The 22,937-nt window shown below is 24.6% G+C and overlaps 3 protein-coding genes across 3 annotated transcripts; all 3 read right to left on the bottom strand.

The window, feature by feature from the left end:
• Window positions 1-929: 929 nt before the first annotated feature.
• On the bottom strand, window positions 930-7,633 carry LOC122847779. Its single transcript, XM_044145672.1, has 5 exons — window positions 7,618-7,633; window positions 7,209-7,543; window positions 6,881-7,000; window positions 1,714-2,099; window positions 930-1,467 (listed from the first exon to the last, which is right to left on the bottom strand). The coding sequence occupies exons 1-5, from the start codon at window positions 7,631-7,633 to the stop codon at window positions 930-932; spliced, it is 1,395 nt and encodes a 464-aa protein (XP_044001607.1).
• A 6,379-nt stretch (window positions 7,634-14,012) lies between these two features.
• LOC122847745 (F-box/LRR-repeat protein 7-like) lies at window positions 14,013-15,733 on the bottom strand. Its single transcript, XM_044145595.1, has 2 exons — window positions 15,285-15,733; window positions 14,013-15,194 (listed from the first exon to the last, which is right to left on the bottom strand). The coding sequence occupies exons 1-2, from the start codon at window positions 15,306-15,308 to the stop codon at window positions 14,046-14,048; spliced, it is 1,173 nt and encodes a 390-aa protein (XP_044001530.1). The 5' UTR covers window positions 15,309-15,733; the 3' UTR covers window positions 14,013-14,045.
• A 1,997-nt stretch (window positions 15,734-17,730) lies between these two features.
• LOC122847889 lies at window positions 17,731-21,126 on the bottom strand. Its single transcript, XM_044145783.1, has 3 exons — window positions 21,103-21,126; window positions 18,552-18,900; window positions 17,731-18,179 (listed from the first exon to the last, which is right to left on the bottom strand). Exons 1-3 carry the CDS (start codon window positions 21,124-21,126, stop codon window positions 17,731-17,733), a joined length of 822 nt encoding a protein of 273 aa, XP_044001718.1.
• Between the last annotated feature and the right edge of the window lie 1,811 nt (window positions 21,127-22,937).

Consider the following 22,937-nt stretch of genomic DNA (forward strand, 5'->3'; position numbering starts at 1 on the left):
CTTTTAATTGATTTATATTTCTGTTTATTTTATTCTGGTTGTAATATATTTAAATTCATCATTACTCATTAAATATATATTTTCAGAATTTACTTGAAATGAATGCGCAAATAATATATGCTGAAGAAGACCAACAAACCTCTGATGTGGATGACAAGGATCCAAAAGTCGTCATCAACTCACTAGACTACGACGCATTAGCAAAAATCATCATGTTGTTGCCAATACCAGAAAGGATAGACATGGAAAGAGGCGAGTATTATTATCAAAATAAAGTTTCTTTTTTTTTTGTTATGTATAAAGTAATAATAAATAATTTTTAAATTTTTTGTTGCAATAATCATTGATAGTTCCATCATAACTAAGTACTCTCGATAAACGATCAACTGGTACATCACAACAAGAAAAAATGGTAATCCTCATCCTGGAAAATTAGTGATTGAAATATTAATATTAATAAATCTGATCAGGTATATTAAAAATATTGGATGGAGCAAAAGAAAAAAAAATATCAAATAATGAGAGAGATGGTGATGTATAAAAAATATCAGAATTAGATACATTATTGATGAAATGTAAGAGTAATAATTTTCAATTGCTTGTCAGGCAACTGTATCACTAGGCAGCATGGATATTAGTATAACGATTTGTGGTAGCTAAGAAAATATATTGTGAAAATTATTAAATACACAACAAGTTGATATTTTAAGATATATATTTTTTTAATTCAGGTATATACTATTATTATTGATATAATAAATTTATATTGTTGTTATCATCACTGATACTTATTTACAATAATTCTAAAAAATATTTTTATATTTATATATTTTTAATTCAATATTTTTATAAAAATATATTGAAATTATATGAACAACTTAACAACTACGTACTTATAAATACTAAATGACTAATTTTTTTTTAGTTTATTATTCAATTGGTGTCAAAACACCGGCGCGAAGATTTAACCAGTTAGATTCAGTTTGGAACGTCAAAGCTTCTGCAAAATCTTCAAAGAATATACACAAAGCTATATTATTTGTACGATTTTTAGTTATTTCATCAGCACCAGTTAACGTGTTAATTGTAATGTTAGAGTGGTAGAGATTAAGAGTGTCAAGATTCGGACAATTTTTTATACATTCGATGATACCAGCATCAGTAATATTTTTACAATATTCACAAAAAAGTTTTTTTAATCCTTTCAATTGACTGATAAAATTATCTGTAACACCATCAATATTACCGACACTTAATTCTTCTAATTTTTCCAAGCTCGTTAAAGACATGAGAGCTTCTTCAGTAATATAAAAGCATGAACTTATATCTAATTTTTGTAGATTTTCGCATGAATAAGCAATAGCAAGAAGACTGCTATCTTGGAATTCATGCATATTTGACACATCTAAATATTCAAGATATTGCAATTCTGCCAACTCATCAAAATAGACAGGAGCAACTTGTCGTCTAAATATATTATTATTATCATCATCATCATCTTCATCATTTGATAAAATCAGATTTTTAAGTTTTTTACAATTGTTTGAAATTGTATATAGTGTATCTATAAATTCACCCTCGGAAGCTCTATCCGTGAAACAATAATTTAAATATTCGAGATTTTTTAGTTCTGTCAATTTTTGAAGATCAGTTTTTATTATTCCTTCGCTCCAAATATCTAAAGACCTTAAATTCTTGCAATATTTTACCAACTTGATTGTTGTGTTATTATTAATTCTAAAACGAGTACCGAGATGTTCCAAGTTTTGAAGATTATCCCAATTTTTAATTGAAATATCAGGTGCATTCCAACATGGAAGCAACATAATATTGCAATGTATTATACTCTTGGATGAATTTAAAATATTATTGAGTACGTTTGGAGTATTTATTCCCCATGGATTATCAATGTCAATATATTTTAAATTAACAAATTGATTAAAAATATCAACAGGATTGTACAAGCAGTTTCCACTCACAAAAGAGTTGAGAAGACTGAGTTCTAAGAGTGTTGTTGTTTCGGATATTCCTTGAATTATGTCATCTAGAAGCCAGCCACTTAATGACAAATGTTGGAGTTGTTTGAATTTTCTTATATTCTGAAAAATTATAAAAATTAATTTAAACAAATTGAATATTTATATTGTGATAAATTAATTTGATTTATAGTATATTAATAATCAATATAGTAACTTACGAAAATCACTGGTTGCCGGAAAATGTCTTCATCATAATATAAAAAAATTTGTTTCATTCCTTCTGGAAGATAATTGATTATGTGAGCTTGAAACTTGGTATTCATACAATTTTTCCATATTTATTACGTATATGAATTCTTGTTAGTTTATCCAAGTTTTTGAAGGCATGAATGTAGTGATTCATATTTATTTCTAATTCCCGTTGACAATTAAATAAAAGACTTGTTAAATTTTGCAGCGCTCACAATGAGTGGCATGATACTTGAATCGCAATTTTCCAAAAGAAACAAAATCTCTAAAATAAATACCAAAAATTTGATAATGATTTCTTAACATATGATGGTGCCAACAAATATCATCAAAAACGACCAATCGATTCGCCAAATGTGTATTTTTTAATGTCGTACCAAGCTAGTTTACATGCACTCTTTCCATTTTGGTACAAACTGTAAAAAAAATATCAAATTAAATATTATAAAAATAATAAAATTATAATTTTAATAAATAAAAACTTAATTTTAATTTTATTACCTTTTCCATGGCTATCCTTTCGAGTGCTGGCAGCCGCATGAATATTTGCGCCAATGAATCATGATTCAGAGTATTGATGAGATCTATTTTCGTCAACATGATGATGTTGTTCTCGAACATGACAGATTCTTTTGACTCATGATGATAATTCTGAAAATAAAAAAAATATATTGAAACAATAACGATAAGTTTAATTTTATCACTTTCCCAGTCCATCCCACTATAAATAGCCGATAGTGCTATCAAAACGTCTTTAAAAAAAGTAACAAGTAAATATACTTAATAATAAAAATGTACTAATTTTTCGAAGAGTGATACGAACAATTTTATATTCACAAGTTGATTATTTTTCAAAACTTTTCAAAAAATAATACGTATTAAAACGTTTTTAAAAATTATTAACTTGTTATGTAAAAAATATGTAGATTCATTTAATGAATTAATTATCAATACTATTATTTTATTAGCAACGATCAAAAAGCCGCGAACAATATTTATTATTTTTTCTGACAATTCACCACATGATCCAATATTCACTATTTCGATTTGAAAAATCATGTAAAATTTTTAAAAAGAAAACTACTTTTATTAAATTCAATTAAAATTACTGTAAAAATTAAAAGTTAAATAATTCTTACCTTGATTATTAATAATGCGCTTAGCAGAAATCAATTTAAATAATTGTTAGCTGTTACCACTACGAAGGCTTTTGACTGTATGGCTATCTATGGATGGATCATCTGGAGCCTGTAATCAGGTTGACGGAAGTAAACACTATGAGGGCTGTCGTCACTTTTATCATCCAATAAAAAAAATTATCATATAGCCAATCAGCTGTCTTATATAAAATAAAAAGAGTGGCCAATCTCAAAGGTGATATAAAAAATATAAATAAATAAAATATATTATAATATATTAATAATTTGATAAATTTAATATTAAAATTAATATATCTAAAATTATTCTGCTACTTGATAAAACGAAATTTATTCAAATTGAGCAAGATTTAAATTGTGACAAAGATAATGAAAAAATATTAAATAAATATATGCAGCATGATAAAAAAAAAAATTGAAATATGAACTTTAATTTTCAGAGCAAGTTACATAGTATCTTTTTTTGCTGATAATAACGCTTGTGTTTCATGGTCACGTGTTATTTTTGTTTACTTTTTTATTTAACTTGAATCATGGACTTGATTAAACTAAAACGTGGTTATAACTTTTACGTTATTATGCTTGGTGAGAAATATAAATAGCTCAAAAATCTTGATTTTTTATAATATAATATATAGAAATAAAAAAATACCAAACTAAAACTTGATTAAATAGTGGATATACCACATTTTAATTTAATCAAATATAATGTATGATTTCACAAGTGTAAGTAAGACCTTGTTAATGATGATTGCTTGGCTGATGAGTGTTCAAGATTATTTGAAGCAATATCCAACAATTAAAGAACAATTAAGATTGTTTGAAATCGCTGCTGATATAGTCACGTCACTGACTCTTCGGTTAAATTGCTAAAAATTACCAGACAGCAATAAAATTACTGATGTTTCAGTATTATGCACATACTATCATTGATATGATAGATTGACCAGCCCAGTGCTCGCTATATATCAGACAGAGAAAATATCATAGAATGAGGTCAGGTTTATCAGTAAATTATTGTCAATTTATATTTTTTATTTGTTTTAAGTTATATTATTATATTATTATTTAGAATCACTGTTGTTATCATCACTGACACTTTTAATAATTTATCACAATAATTCTAAAAAAAAGTAAAATTATAATTTACATTTTTCTTTAGTAAAAAATGAATAACTTAACAACTAAATATATCAATACGAAATGACTATTTTTTAAATACATTTAAAACAATATTTATTAATTTTTCTACGAGAATTTACTACGTGGTTCAATATTCGGAATTTTGATTTAGAAAATCATTTAAAATTTATTAAAATTATTGTAAAAAGTAAAATTTAAATAATATTTATCTTGATTTTATTATTAATAATATATGCGCTTAGCAGAAAACAATTTGAATATCTTGTTTCCACTACGAATGCTTTTGGTGTATGTATGTCTATCTTTGTCTATCTATATATATAATAAATTTAATTAATTATTTTGATAAATAAAACTGCCTATTAAACAGGTTGACGAAAGTGAACACTACAGCGCCGTCGTCACTTCCATCATCATCATCATTTATCATCATCATATAAAAATCAATTTTTTAAAACATAAAGTATATAAATTGTTATAAAAATGCTGTGCAAATTTGTTTTATTATGTTTCAGTCCCCACTACTTCCTACCACAATTAATTTTAATTACAATCTTAATTAATCTCAATCTTAGCAACAAGATGTTTTTGCATATAGAGAGTGGGTATATATATATAATCATGATTATGCCCACTCTATTTTTGCACATGCTCAATTAAAAAATTCAAAATCAACAGGTCAATTATATAAACAAAAGAATTTTTATTAATTATATAAAAATTAAGCGTAATTATTTATAAAAAATTAATTCTAAAAACCAAAAAAGATACAAAATATGGATGAATTGGAGTATACATTATTGTCAAATAATCTAGTTTTAATAACACATGGTATATCAAAAATACTGGATGGAGAAAAAAAAAAAAATATCAAATAATGAGAGGGATGTATAAAAAATATGATAATTAGATACATTATCTATGAAATGTAAGAGTAATAATTTTCAATTGCTTGTCAGGCAACTGTATCACTAGTCAGCAATGGATATTAGTATAACGATTTGTGGTAGCTAAGAAAATATATTGTGAGAATTATTAAATACACAACAAGTTGATATTTTAAGATATATTTTTCTAATTTAGGTATATATTATTATTATTGATATAATAAATTTATATTGTTGTTATCATCACTGATACTTATTTACAATAATTCTAAAAATGAAAAAACATAATTTACATATTTATAATTAATTCGATATTTTTATGAAAATATATTGAAATTATATGAATAGCTTAACAACTACGTACTTATAAATACTAAATGACTAATTTTTTTTAGTTTATTATTCAATTGGTATCAAACCACCGGGGCGAAGATTTAACCAGTTAGATTCAATTTTTAACGTTGAAGCTTCTGCAAAATCTTCAAAGAATATACACAAAGCAATATTATTTGTACGATTTTTAGTTATTTCATCAGCACCAGTAAGCGTGTTAATTGTCATGTTAGAGCCGTCGAGATTAAGAGTGTCAAGATTCGGACAATTTTCTATACATTCGATGATACCAGCATCAGTAATATTTTTACAATATTCACAAAAAAATTTTTTTAATCCTTTTAATTGACTGATAAAATTATCTGTAACACCATCAATATTACCAACACTTAATTCTTTTAAATTTTCCAAGCTTGTTAAAACATGAGAGCTTCTTCAGTAATATAAATGCATGAACTTATATCTAATTTTTCTAGATTTTTGCATGAATAAGCAATAGCAAGAAGACTGCTATCTTGGAATTCAGGCATATTTGACACATTTAAATATTCAAGATATTGCAATTCTGCCAACTCATCAAAAAAGACAGGAGCAACTTGTCGTCTAAATATATTATCATCATCATTATCATCATCATCATCACCATCATCTTCTTCATCTGATAAAATCAGATATTTAAGTTTTTTACAATTGTTTGAAATTGTATATAGTGTATTTATAAATTCCTCCCCGGAAACTTCATTCACTTGAAACAATAATTTAAATATTCAAGATTTTGTAGTTCTGTCAATTTTTTAAGATTAATTTCTATTATTCCTTCACTCCAAATACTAAAAGACCTTAAATTCTTGCAATATTTTACCAATTTGATTGTTGTGTTATCATTAATTCTAAAACGAGTACCGAGATGTTCCAAGTTTTGAAGATTATCCCAATTTTTAATTGAAATATCAGGTGCATCCCAATTTGGAAGCAACATAATATTGCAATGTATTATATTCTTGGATGAATTTAAAATATTATTGAGTACGTTTGGAGTATTTATTCCCCATGGGTTATCAATGTTAATATATTTTAAATTTACAAATTGATTAAAAATATCAACAGGATTGTACAAGCAGTTTTCACTCACAAAAGAATTGAGAAGACTGAGTTCTACAAGTGTTGTTGTTTCGGATATTCCTTGAATTATGTCATCTAGAAGGCAGCCACTTAATGACAAACATTGAAGTTTTTTGAATTTCCTTATATTCTGAAAAATAATAAAAATTAATTTAAACAAATTGAATTTATTGTAATAAATTAATTTGATTTATAGTATATTAATAATCAATATAGTAACTTACGAAAAGCACTGGTTGCCGGAAAATGTCTTCATCATAATATAAAAAAATTTGTTTCATTTCTTCTGGAAGATAATTGATTATGTGAGATTGAAACTTGGTATTCTCAAGATATACCATATTCATTACGCGTATATGAATTCTTGTTAATTTATCCATGTTTTTGAAGGCATGAATGTAGTGATTCATATTTATTTCTAATGCCCCGTTGACAATTAAATAAAGACTTGTTAAATTTTTGCAGCGCTCACCAATGATTGGCATGATACTTGAATCGCAATTTTCCAAAAGAAACAAATCTCTCAAATAAATACCAAAATTTGATAATAATTTCTTAACATATGATGGTGCCGACAAATTATCATCAAAAAAACGACCAATTGATTCGCCGAATGTGTATTCTTTAATGTCGTACCAAGCTAGTTTACATGCCTCTTCCCATTTGGTACAAACTGTTAAAAAAAATATCAAATTAAATAAAATAAAAATATTAAAATTATAATTTAAATAAGTGAAATTTTATTACCTTTTTCCATAGTCATTCTTTCGAGTACTGGCAGCAGCATGAATATTTGTGCCAATGAATCATGATCTATAGTGTTAATGAGATCTATTTTTTCGTCAACGTGATGATGATGTTGTTCTTGAACGTGACAGATCCTTCTTTGACTCATGATGATAAATTCTAAAAATAAAAAAAATTAATATATTGAAACAATAACGATAAGTTTAATTTTTATGACTTTCCCAGTCCACCCTACTGAATAGCCAAATAGTGTTAAATGTTGTATATATCAAAAGGTTTAAATAATAATGAGAATGTTAAAACTAAAAGTTAAAACGTCTTAAAAAAACAGTAACAAGTAAATATACTGAATAATAAAATGTACTAATTTTTTCGAAGAGTGATACGAACAGTTTTAATTAACGAACATAACTTTTTAAAAAATAAAACGTATTAAAACGTTTTTAAAAATAATTAACTTGTTATGTGAAAAATATGTAGATTAATTCAATGAATTAATTATTAATACTATTATTTTATTAGCAACGATCAAAAAGCCGCGAACAATATTTATTATTTTTTCTGACAATTCACCACATGATCCAATATTCACTATTTCGATTTGAAAAATCATGTAAAATTTTTAAAAAGAAAACTACTTTTATTAAACTTAATTAAAATTACTGTAAAAATTAAAAGTGAAATAATTCTTACCTTGATTATTAGTAATGCGCTTAGCAGAAATCAATTCAAATACTTGTTATCACTGTTAACACTATGAAGGCTTTCGACTGTATGGCTATCTATGGATGGATCATCTGGAGCCTGTAATCAGGTTGACGGAAGTAAACACTATGAGCGCTGTCGTCACTTTTTATCATCCAATAAAAAAAAAAAATTATCATAGCCAATCAGCTGTCTCATATAAATAAAAAAGAGTGGGCAATCTCAACGGTGATATAAAAAGTATAAATAAACGAAAAAATATATTATATATTAATAATTTGATAAATTTAATATTAAAATTAATCAATCTAAAATTATTCTGCTACTTGATAAAACGAAATTTATTCAAATTGAGCAAGATTTAAATTGTGATAAAGATAATGGAAAAATATTAAATAAATATATGCAGCATGATAAAAAAAAAATGGAAATATGAACTTTAATTTTAGAGCAAGTTACATAGTAACTTAGGGCACTTGTAACGAAATATACTATTTTCTGATAATAACGCTTGTGTTTCATGGTCACGTGTTATTTTTGTTTACTTTTTTATTTAACTTCAATCATGAACTTGATTAAACTAAAACGTGCATGGTTATAACTTATACGTTATTATGCTTGGTGAGAAATATAAATAGCTCAAAAATCTTGATTTTTTAAAATATAATATATAGAAATAAAAAAATATCAAACTAAAACTTGATTAAATAGTGGATATACCACATTTTAATTTAATCAAATATAATGTATGATTTCACAAGTGCAAGTAAGACCTTGTTAATGATGATTGCCTGGCTGAAATATTCGCGTATGTGCCAGTATGGGAAAGATCGAAAATGCTTTGGGTATAATAGTTATAACACAACAATTATTTGATTTAAAAAAATATATATTGTAATGATAATAAATTTATTTTTTAGTATATATGCAAGAAATGTAAAAAAGCCCTTGATGATTTTTGGTCGAATGTAAAAAAACTTGAACTAACTCATTGGGAATATGATGAGTGCTCAAGTTATTTGAAGCAATATCCAACAATTAAAGAACAATTAAGGTGTTTGAAATCGCTGCTTGATAGTCCACCAGGCACATTGAATCTTCAATTGAATATTTTACAATGGCTACGAACAAATGATTCAATAACATGCATCGATACAAATACGAGAATTCTAGGATTAGCTGAATTTTTAGTATCAAATAAAAACATTGATTATTGTACAGCAATAAGTCCAATGATAATGAGTACAGCTCTTGAATTTTTACGATTAAATTGTGATTTTAAGCCAAACATTTTTATGATGGAAGATGTCATTGAGCATGTTGATAAAGATATTGGTAGTTTAATCATGTGTCTTTTAGCTGAAATGGTACCAATAAGTCCAAGTACTAATTTGTTGGATATCATAAAACTTGGCTCAATGATTTTTGATAAATTAAATTGTGATAAAATTTCAGCCTACTCATTGGTAGCATCAATTTTAACCTGGATGGCATATGCAAATATTTTATCATCAGAAGCATTGGACATTGCAACAAACTTAATTAACAAAATAACAAATAAAAATGATTGGAATGAATCAATACATGATTTTTTTACAAATAAAATACACTCTGTACTTTGTCATGCACATGAAAATGTACAATTTTTGTACTGACATTTGTATTTGTATGAAATCATGGTCAACTGATAATTTTATTGAATGGCTAGATAAATTATTTAAATCTACAGAAAGTAATATTTACAAACATAAATTTGTTTTATCAGGAATTTTTTTATATACAAATAATTTAGAAATATTATTAAAAACTGGAAAAATATTATGTAAAATTATTAAAAAATATCCAAACTATCCAAGTAGTGTATTATCACAAGTACTTTATAAATTATCAAATACACAACAAGTTGATAATACAAATGAGCTGGTATTTATGATACCAGAAATGGTTGTCAGTAAAGAAAATGTACCAATTGGATGGGATAATGGACTTTGAATTCCAATTTAGTAATGAAGACATTAAATTATTCGATAAAAAGATGAAATATTTTATATAAAAATATTTAATTATTAAAAAAGCGAGTTTAAATTCAAAAAACTAAATTTGTATAAAATAAATTGACAATTTAAAGCAATTGATGAATGATTTATCAATATAATTCTTAATCTTGATATTGATATTGATATTATAAAATAATAATAATAATAATAAAAGAGATAAAAATAACTTTGAAAGAAAAAAAAAATAATAATTAAATAAATTGAAAAACTATGAATTGAGCATTGTTAATAAATAAACAACAATTATTTATATACATACTAGTGAATTTTAAATATATTTAGCAAATAAATATTGAATTTTATGGATGCCCTTGAGATACCAATAATCCTCTAGCCATTATTCTATTTGTCTACATTGTCTAAATTTTCATTTCTTTCTTTCCCGATCTCTACTCAGTTATACTGGTTGTTTATTTTAAGAGTGTGTGGCAAATCGTAGTGCAGCAAAAAAAAAAAATAAAAATGGATAACAGTAAAAGATTTCACGAATCGAAAGAAAATCAGTTTAATAATTCATCATATAAAGTAAGATATTAAAGTTTTTAAATTTAATTAGACTAATTTCAGCATATTTTATTTTGATTGTCATGTGAAACAAATTAATTTAATATATTCAAAGTTTCAAGGGCTTTAAAATTTTGACTAAAATTCTCAATGGAGCTGTATTAAGAATTTGCATAAAGTCAAATGAATAATGCTGCACATAAACGTATACTGTAATTTTTGTTAAAATTATTTTTCAACATATCTTTAATTGTTTTTAAATTATGAAAATTAAATATACATATAAGGGTGTATTTTATTATGCTTATATGTATTTTAAAACAGAGGGTAATAAGTTTTCTGATTGTTTTTTACTAAAATATCATGTATGCCAAATACACACATTTTTCCAATCGAGCATTATTCAAATATTCCAAATTATTTGTCAATGCTTTAGGGTGAAATTTAAATTTTGAATTATTTTCATATATGTCATTCGGTAGGAAGGATATTTTATAGAATATTCATGTGTTGAGTTCAATCAGCGTTTCAATTTTTCATAATAAACTTTGAGTTTCTTTTTTTTCTCATTTTTTTTTTTTTTCTATGATTAATTATTGACATGTATTTTAGTAACAAAAAATATTCCAAAATAGGAAATAATATTGGAGTTTATTTTTAAACTTCTTAATTTATAGTTTATTTGATCCTTTTTTTTTTTATTTATGGTGTTTTTTAGCCTCGTGCTACTATTATCTATTGACTGAAAGAAAAAAAAAATAAAATACAATATTTCAAATCCCTCAGAAAAATAAATTCAAAAAATTTTAAATTAAAATGATAGATAACACTAAAACTGAACACAAAGACCCTGAAATAATATTGTTTGTATTGTATAAACACCAGGTATTTTATTTTGTTTTTTTTTTTTTTTAAAGACGACGAAATATTCTATAGAGTATACGAGAATATTTATATATATTAATATATAATTAAAAAATTATTTTTTTTTTACTTAACTAAACAACAACAATTGCATATGGGCTGCATCTTACGATAAATAATGGATCCTCTGAAAAATCATAAAATGGGTTCGTGTTTGTCAGTAAATTATTGTCAATTTATATTTTTTTATTCGTTATATTATTATTATTGATATATACTACATTATTATTTTAGAATTATTATTGTTATATCATTGATTGTGATCACTGATACTTTTAATAATAATTATCAACAATATAATTCTAAAAAAAAAAAAAAAATTATAATTATAAAATTATGATGATGTTGTTCTTGAACATGAGAGATCCTTTTTTGACTCATGATGATAAATTTTTGAAATAAAAAAAAACAATAACGATAGGTATAAGTTGAATTTTTATGATTTTTATTTGTTTTTAGATTCCTCATCAAGAATTACACCCAGGTATACCCAGTTACAATACCAATGTATTAAGTAAAAGCAAGAATAAAACTTGGTATAAGCAACAACCAATACAACAAACTGGAACAATTTCGGTGAGCAAAAATATAAAAATTTATAATCTGCATAATCATTACATAAAAGAGTACTAAAAATTTAGTTAATTTATGTATTATTCAAATCGTTTAATATATCACGTTATAGATATAGTAAAGTATTTTATATCTTTTTTTGAAAAATTTCAGTCGATATTTAAAACCAAAAATTTAAATTTTTAAAAAATCTAAATTTTGTAAAACATATACTTTGTTCAATGACAAATATAATTATTCTGTTTTTAGATTAATCAAGAACCCAGTCACAATACCAATGGATTAGGTAAAAGCAAGAATAAAACTTGGTACAAGCAACAACCAATACAACAAACTGGAGCAATTTCGGTGAGCAAAAATAAAAAAATTTATTATCTGCATTATCATTTTATGAAAGAGTACTAAAAACTATGAGAAATAATAAAATTTTAATAATTTTTAGATGAAATCCGATAACGAATATACTTCCAACTTAAAACCTAAAAACAAATTGGTTAATTCAAAATTACATACATCTACACAAACAACAAAAAACTGGTCATCAATAAAAGAATCAGATGAAAAAAAAAATTCATTACCTTATTCAGTAAGTTGACAATATTAAAAGAAAATTTGTATTAATTATAAAAAAAAGTTTTTGAATCGGATTTTTAATTATTTTTTTTTTTTTTAGTTTAATTTAAGACCGAAAGTACCATATGAAAATAAAACATGGCGCAAACGACATCAAAAAATCGACTCAAGAGTTAGATTTTTTAATGGAACAATTTGTGATTCCCCACTAGCCCGGGAGAATATAGTAAGTATAATAATACCAATAATAATTTTATAATATGTTGTGAAAATATATATTTATATATATAAATACATAAGTATATAATTTAAATTTTTTTTTTATTTTTCAGGTATCAGAGATGAAAGTATTTCTATAAAGTTGATTTATTATCGAATATACTCTTATATAAGAGATCCAAGTGGTAAACATTTTATTAACAGGAATGCAAAAAACAATTTTACTGGCTCTAATTTGTATAAAATGTGACTAAATATTAGACTAAAAAATATTTTTAAACTTATTTGTAAACTTAGACTTTAATTAGTGTAGTAATTTTTGAAACATTGTTTTTCTTTCTGACAAAATTTAAAAAAAAAATATATTTTAAGTCACTTTTGTGTGAATTTTGCATTATTCCTATGTTTTAGATAAGAATTAATCAATACAAAAAATCTGTAAAATTATAACACAGTAATTCGCAAGAAAAAATAATTAAATAATAGAAAAATAGCTTTGTATGCAGTTAGCCTTTATTTCTTGATTTAAATACCAACATGGTTAATACCATGGTTAAATACCAACTCTGCACCATGACATTTAATAATAATTTGTTTGAATCAAAAATTAGACAAAAGATAAAAGGGTTCAGGTTCAGCAGTAAATTATTGTCAATTTATATTTTTTAATTTTTTTTAAGTTATATTATTATTATTGATCATTAGTAATGATGATCACTGATATACTTTTAATAATTATCTACAATAATTCTAAAAAAAAGAAAAAAATTATAATTTACATTTTTTATTTAATAAAAAAAAAATAACTTAACAACTAAGTATATAAATACGAAATGACTATTTTTTTTTTTTTTAGTTCATATCACTTTTTACCTAACTTCCAGGACGAAGAACTAACCAGTTAGATTTAGTTTTTAACTTTGAAGCTTCCGTAAAATTACTATAGAATATATACAAAACAATATTATTTATACGATTTTTAGTTATTTCGTCAGCACCAGTAAATGTGTTAATTGTAATGTTAGAGTGGTAGAGACAAAGAGTGTTAAGATTTGGACAATTTTTAATACATTGGATTATACCAGCATCAGTGATGTTTTTACAAGATTCACACCAAAGTTTCTTTAATCCTTTCAATTTACTGATAAAATTGTCTGTAACACTATCCATAAAACTGACATTTAATTTTTCTAATTTTTCCAAACTGGTTATAGACTTGAGAGCTGCTTGAGTAATATAGATGCATGAACTTATATCTAATTTTCGTAGATTTTTACATTTATTAACAATAGCGATAATACTGCTATCTTGGAAATTATGCATATTTGACACATTTAAATATTCAAGATATTGCAATTTTGATAACTCATTAAAAATGACTGCAGGCAGAACTGGTTCAGTCTCATTATTATCAATATCATTATAATGATTTGATATAATCAGATGTTTAAGTTTTTTGCAATTTTTTTTAATTGTAAATATTGTATTTTTAAATTCATTCCTGGAAACTCCATTTAAGAAACAATATTTTAAAAATCCAAGATTTTTTAGTTCTGACAATTTTAGAAAAGCAGTTTGTGTTATCACTCCACTCCAAATATCTAAAGACATTAAATTCTTGCAATATTTTACCAATTTGATTGCTATGTTATCATTAATTCTCCAACGAGTACCGAAATGTTTCAAGGTAAGAAGATTATCCCAGTTTTTAATTGAAATATCAGGTGCATTAAAATCTGGATACAACATAATATTAAAATATCTTATACTCTTGGATGAATTTAAAATATTATTGAGTACGTTTGGAGTCTCTTTGTCCCATTGGTTATTAATGTTAATATATTCCAAATTTACAAATTGATTAAAAATATTAACAGGATTGTACGAGCAGTTTTCACTCACAAAACAATCAATAAGACTGAGTTCAACAAGTGTTGTTGTTTCGGATATTCCTTGAATTATGTCGTCTAGAAGGCAGCCAGTTAATGCCAAATACTGAAGCTTTTTGAATTTCGTTATATTCTGAAAATTTATAAAAATTAATTTAAATAAATTAAATTTATTGTAATGAATTCATTTGATTTATAGTATTAATAATAAATAGTAACTTACGAAAAACAGTGGTGGCATGAACATGTCTACTCCATAATCGAAAAAAATTTGATTTATTTCTTCTGGAAGATAATTGATTATGTGAGATCGAAACTTGGTATTGTTACAATCTTCAATATTTAATACGCGTATATGAATTTTTTTTAATTTTTACAACTTTTTGAAGGCATGAATGTAGTGATTGTTATTTATTTTAAATTTCCCGTTGACAACTAGGTCAAGACTTGTTAAATTTTTGCAGTGTTCACCAATGAGTGGCATGATATTTGATTTGCAAATTTCCAACAAACGCAACTCTCTCAAATAAAAACCAAACTTTGATAATAATTTCTCAACATATGATGGTGCCAACAAATTTTCATCAAAAACACGATCGCTTAATCCACCAAATGTGTATTTTATAATGTCGTACCAAGCTAGTTCACATGCCTCTTTCCATTTGGAACAAACTGTAAAAAAAAATATCAAATTAAATAAAATAAAAACATTCAAATTATAATTTAAATAAGTAAAATTTTATTTTAATTTTTATTACCTTTTTCCATGGCTATCCTTTCAGGTACTGGCAGCAGCATGAATATTTGTGCCAATGAATCATGATTCAGAGTATTGATGAGATCTATTTTTTCGTCAACATAATGATGTTGTTCTTGAACATGACAGATCCTTTTTTGACTCATGATGATAAATTCTAAAAATAAAAAAAATAATATATTGAAACAATAACGATAAGTTTAATTTTTTTCGAATAAAATGGATTCAGGCTTATTATATATTGACTATCCTCCTGAAATAATCTTCATAAAAATTAATCTTCCGAGTTTATATTACTAATTATTATCAAATATCAAATAAAGTTTAATTAATAAATAAAATTTTGTATGCAAGAATTATTCGTAATTTTAAATTGCAAATTTATTATATTTATGCATCTTATGATCCGTTATTTAAATAATTCATACATTAAATTTCAATGAATATTTGTTTTTATTTTCAGAAAAAACATAAATTATTTTTTCAACACAATCTTTACAAAATTTTATGACTTGTGCAGTCCACCCCACTGAATGTTTTACGTCAAAATGTGTTGAAAAATAATGAGCACGTTAAAACTAAAAATTAAAACGTTTTAAAAAAAATTAACGAGTGAATATACTGAATAACAAAATGTACTGTATTTAAAAAATCATTTAAAATTTATTGACATTATTGTAAAAAGTAAAATTTAAATAATATTTACCTTGATTTTATTATTAATAATATATGCGCTCAGCAGAAATCAACTTGAATTACTTGTTACCACTACGAAGGCTTACCACTATCTGTGTCTATCTATCACTATCTATCTATGGACCTTGATTGGAAATAAACAGCAATAAAAAGAGATGACAACCATTGCGCATGTGCATATGATCTTATTGGAGTGAAACTACTACTATATATTTTATGAATTATTCTTTTTTTTTTTTTTTTAATTATCCAACTTTTATGGCAACTTCAATTTGTAAAAAAAAAATATAAAAAATGGCCTGAAATAAAATAAATTTAATTAATTATTTTGATAAATAAAACTGCCTATTAAAGAGATTGACGAAAGTGAACGCTACAGCGCTGTCGTCACTTCCATCATCATCATCTGATCATCATCATCATTTAATTATATAAAAATCAATTTTTTAAAACATAAAGTATATAAATTGTTATAAAAACGCTGTACAAACTTGTTTTATTATATTTCAGTGCCCATCACTTCCTACCACAATTAATTTTAATTAATCTTAATCGAGAGCAACAAGATGTTTTTGCATATAGAGTGGGTGTATATAATCATGATTATACCCACTCTATTTTTGCACATGCTCAATTAAAAAATTTAAATTCAACAAGTCAATTGTATAAACAAAAAAATTTTTATTAATTATATAAAAATCAAGCGTAATTATTTATAAAAAATTAATTTTAAAAACCAAAAAAGATACAAAATATGGATGAATTGGAGTATACATTATTGTCAAATAGTAAATAATGAGAGAGATGGTGATGTATAAAAATATCAGAGTGAGATACATTATTGATGAAATGTAAGAGTAATAATTTTCAATTGCTTGTCAGGCAACTGTATCACTAGTCAGCAATGGATATTATTATAATGATTTGTGGTAGCTAAAAAAATATATTGTGAGAATTATTAAATACACAACAAGTTGATATTTTATGATATATTTTTTTAATTTAGGTATATACTATTATTATTGATATAATAAATTTATATTGTTATTATCATCACTGATACTTATTTACAATAATTCTAAAAAATAGAAAAAAATTATAATTTACATATTTTTAATTAATTCAATATTTTTATAAAAATATATTGAAATTATATGAATAACTTAACAACTATACGTACTTATAAATACTAAATGACTAATTTTTTTTTAGTTTATTATTCAATTGGTATCAAACAGCCGGGGCGAAGATTTAACCAGTAAGATTCAGTTTGGAACGTCAAAGCTTCTGCAAAATCTTCAAAGAATATACACAAAGCAATATTATTTGTACGATTTTTAGTTATTTCATCAGCACCAGTTAACGTGTTAATTGTAATGTTAGAGTGGTAGAGATTAAGAGTGTCAAGATTCGGACAATTTTTTATACATTCGATGATACCAGCATCAGTAATATTTTTACAATATTCACAAAAAAGTTTTTTTAATCCTTTCAATTCACTGATAAAATTATCTGTAACACCATCAATATTACCGACACTTATTTCTTCTAATTTTTCCAAGGTCGTTAGAGACATGAGAGCTGCTTCAGTAATATAAAAGCATGAACTTATATCTAATTTTTGTAGATTTTCGCATGAATAAGCAATAGCAAGAAGACTGCTGTCTTGGAATTCATGCATATTTGACACATTTAAATATTCAAGATATTGCAATTCTGCCAACTCATCAAAATAGACAGGAGCAACTTGTCGTCTAAATATATTATTATTATCATCATCATCATCTTCATCATTTGATAAAATCAGATGTTTAAGTTTTTTACAATTGTTTGAAATTGTATATAGTGTATCTATAAATTCATCCTCAGAAGCTCTATCTGTGAAACAATAATTTAAATATTCGAGATTTTTAAGTTCTGTCAATTTTTGAAGATCAGTTTCTATTATTCCATCACTCCAAATATCTAAAGACCTTAAATTCTTGCAATATTTTACCAATTTGATTGTTGTGTTATCATTGATTCTAAAACGAGTACCGAGATGTTCCAAGTTTTGAAGATTATCCCAATCTTTAATTGAAATATCAGGTGCATCCCAATCTGGAAGCAACATAATATTGCAATATCTTATACTCTTGGATGAATTTAAAATATTATTGAGTACGTTTGGAGTATTTATTCCCCATGGATTATCAATGTCAATATATTTTAAATTTACAAATTGATTAAAAATATCAACAGGATTGTACAAGCAGTTTCCACTCACAAAAGAGTTGAGAAGACTGAGTTCTAAGAGTGTTGTTGTTTCGGATATTCCTTGAATTATGTCATCTAGAAGCCAGCCACTTAATGACAAATGTTGGAGTTGTTTGAATTTTCTTATATTCTGAAAAATTATAAAAATTAATTTAAACAAATTGAATATTTATATTGTGATAAATTAATTTGATTTATAGTATATTAATAATCAATATAGTAACTTACGAAAAGCACTGGTTGCCGGAAAATGTCTTCATCATAATATAAAAAAATTTGTTTCATTCCTTCTGGAAGATAATTGATTATGTGAGCTTGAAACTTGGTATTCATACAATTTTCCATATTTATTACGCGTATATGAATTCTTGTTAGTTTATCCAAGTTTTTGAAGGCATGAATGTAGTGATTCATATTTATTTCTAATTCCCCGTTGACAATTAAATAAAGACTTGTTAAATTTATGCAGCGCTCACCAATGAGTGGCATGATACTTGAATCGCAATTTTCCAAAAGAAACAAATCTCTTAAATAAATACCAAAATTTGATAATGATTTCTTAACATATGATGGTGCCAACAAACTATCATCAAAAAAACGACCAATCGATTCGCCAAATGTGTATTTTTTAATGTCGTACCAAGCTAGTTTACATGCCTCTTTCCATTTGGTACAAACTGTAAAAAAAAAATATCAAATTAAATATTATAAAAATAATAAAATTATAATTTTAATAAATAAAACTTAATTTTAATTTTTATTACCTTTTTCCATGGCTATCCTTTCAGGTGCTGGCAGCCGCATGAATATTTGCGCCAATGAATCATGATTCAGAGTATTGATGAGATCTATTTTTTCGTCAACATGATGATGTTGTTCTCGAACATGACAGATTCTTTTTTGACTCATGATGATAAATTCTGAAAATAAAAAAAAATAATATATTGAAACAATAACGATAAGTTTAATTTTTATCACTTTCCCAGTCCATCCCACTATAAATAGCCGAATAGTGCTATCAAAACGTCTTTAAAAAAAAGTAACAAGTAAATATACTTAATAATAAAATGTACTAATTTTTTCGAAGAGTGATACGAACAATTTTACTATATTCACAAGTTGATTATTTTTCAAAACTTTTCAAAAAATAATACGTATTAAAACGTTTTTAAAAATTATTAACTTGTTATGTAAAAAATATGTAGATTAATTTAATGAATTAATTATTAATACTATTATTTTATTAGCAACGATCAAAAAGCCGCGAACAATATTTATTATTTTTTCTGACAATTCACCACATGATCCAATATTCACTATTTCGATTTGAAAAATCATGTAAAATTTTTAAAAAGAAAACTACTTTTATTAAATTCAATTAAAATTACTGTAAAAATTAAAAGTTAAATAATTCTTACCTTGATTATTAATAATGCGCTTAGCAGAAATCAATTTAAATAATTGTTAGCTGTTACCACTACGAAGGCTTTTGACTGTATGGCTATCTATGGATGGATCATCTGGAGCCTGTAATCAGGTTGACGGAAGTAAACACTATGAGCGCTGTCGTCACTTTTATCATCCAATAAAAAAAAAAATTATCATAGCCAATCAGCTGTCTTATATAAATAAAAAAGTGGCCAATCTCAAAGGTGATATAAAAAAATATAAATAAATAAAATATATTATATATTAATAATTTGATAAATTTAATATTAAAATTAATAAGTCTAAAATTATTCTGCTACTTGATAAAACGAAATTTTTACAAATTGAGCAAGATTTAAATTGTGATAAAGATAATGGAAAAAATATTAAATAAATATATGCAGCATGATAAAAAAAAAATGGAAATATAAACTTTAATTTTTAGAGCAAGTTACATAGTATCTTTTTTTGCTGATAATAACGCTTGTGTTTCATGGTCAGGTGTTATTTTTGTTTACATTTTTATTCAACTTGAATCATGAACTTGATTAAACTAAAACGTGGTTATAACTTATACGTTATTATGCTCGGTGAGAAATATAAATAGCTCAAAAATCTTGATTTTTTAAAATATAATATATAGAAATAAAAAAATATCAAACTAAAACTTGATTAAATAGCGGATATACCACATTTTAATTTAATCAAATATAATGTATGATTTCACAATTGCAAGTAAGACCTTGTTAATGATGATTGCCTGGCTGATGAGTGTTCAAGTTATTTGAAGCAATATCCAACAATTAAAGAACAATTAAGGTGTTTGAAATCGCTGCTTGATATAGTCACGTCACTGACTCTTCGGTTAAATTGCTAAAAAATTACCAGACAGCAATAAAATTACTGATGTTTCAGTATTATTGCACATACTATCATTGATATGATAGATTGACCAGCCCCAGTGCTCGCTATATCATAGACAGAGAAAATATCATAGAATGAGGTCAGGTTTATCAGTAAATTATTGTCAATTTATATTTTTTTATTTGTTTTAAGTTATATTATTATATTATTATTTTAGAATCACTGTTGTTATCATCACTGACACTTTTAATAATAATTATCCACAATAATTCTAAAAAAAAGATAAAAATTATAATTTACATTTTTTCTTTAGTAAAAAAAAAATGAATAACTTAACAACTAAATATATAAATACGAAATGACTATTTTTTTTTAAAAACATTTAAAACAATATTTATTATTTTTTCTACGAGAATTTATTACGTGGTTCAATATTCGAAATTTTGATTTAGAAAATCATTTAAAATTTATTGACATTATTGTAAAAAGTAAAATTTAAATAATATTTACCTTGATTTTATTATTAATAATATATGCGCTTAGCAGAAAACAATTTAAATATCTTGTTACCACTACGAAGGCTTTTGACTGTATGTCTATCTTTGTCTATCTATAAATATAATAAATTTAATTAATTATTTTGATAAATAAAACTGCCTATTGAACAGGTTGACGAAAGTGAACGCTACAGTGCCGTCGTCACTTCCATCATCATCATCATTTATCATCATCATATAAAAATCAATTTTTTAAAACATGAAGTATATAAATTGTTATAAAAACGCTGTGCAAACTTGTTTTATTATGTTTCAGTCCCCACTACTTCCTACCACAATTAATTTTAATTACAATCTTAATTAATCTCAATATTAAGAGATAGAGCAACAAGATGTTTTTGCATATAGAGAGTGGGTATATATATATAATCATGATTATACCCACTCTATTTTTGCACATGCTCAATTAAAAAATTCAAAATCAACAAGTCAATTATATAAACAAAAAAATTTTTATTAATTATATAAAAATTAAATGTAATTATTTATAAAAAATTAATTTTAAAAACCAAAAAAGATACAAAATATGGATGAATTGGAGTATACATTATTGTCAAATAATCTAGTTTTAATAACACATGGTATATCAAAAATACTGGATGGAGAAAAAAAAAAAAATATCAAATAATGAGAGGGATCTATAAAAAATATGATAATTAGATACATTATTTATGAAATGTAAGAGTAATAATTTTCAATTGCTTGTCAGGCAACTGTATCACTAGTCAGCAATGGATATTAGTATAACGATTTGTGGTAGCTAAGAAAATATATTGTGAGAATTATTAAATACACAACAAGTTGATATTTTAAGATATATTTTTCTAATTTAGGTATATATTATTATTATTGATATAATAAATTTATATTGTTGTTATCATCACTGATACTTATTTACAATAATTCTAAAAAATAGAAAAAAATCATAATTTACATATTTATAATTAATTCGATATTTTTATGAAAATATATTGAAATTATATGAATAGCTTAACAACTACGTACTTATAAATACTAAATGACTAATTTTTTTTAGTTTATTATTCAATTGGTATCAAACCACCGGGGCGAAGATTTAACCAGTTAGATTCAATTTTTAACGTTGAAGCTTCTGCAAAATCTTCAAAGAATATACACAAAGCAATATTATTTGTACGATTTTTAGTTATTTCATCAGCACCAGTAAGCGTGTTAATTGTCATGTTAGAGCCGTCGAGATTAAGAGTGTCAAGATTCGGACAATTTTCTATACATTCGATGATACCAGCATCAGTAATATTTTTACAATATTCACAAAAAAATTTTTTTAATCCTTTTA

This window comes from Aphidius gifuensis, linkage group LG1 (genome assembly GCF_014905175.1).
Source record: "Aphidius gifuensis isolate YNYX2018 linkage group LG1, ASM1490517v1, whole genome shotgun sequence".
Taxonomy (NCBI): domain Eukaryota; kingdom Metazoa; phylum Arthropoda; class Insecta; order Hymenoptera; family Braconidae; genus Aphidius; species Aphidius gifuensis.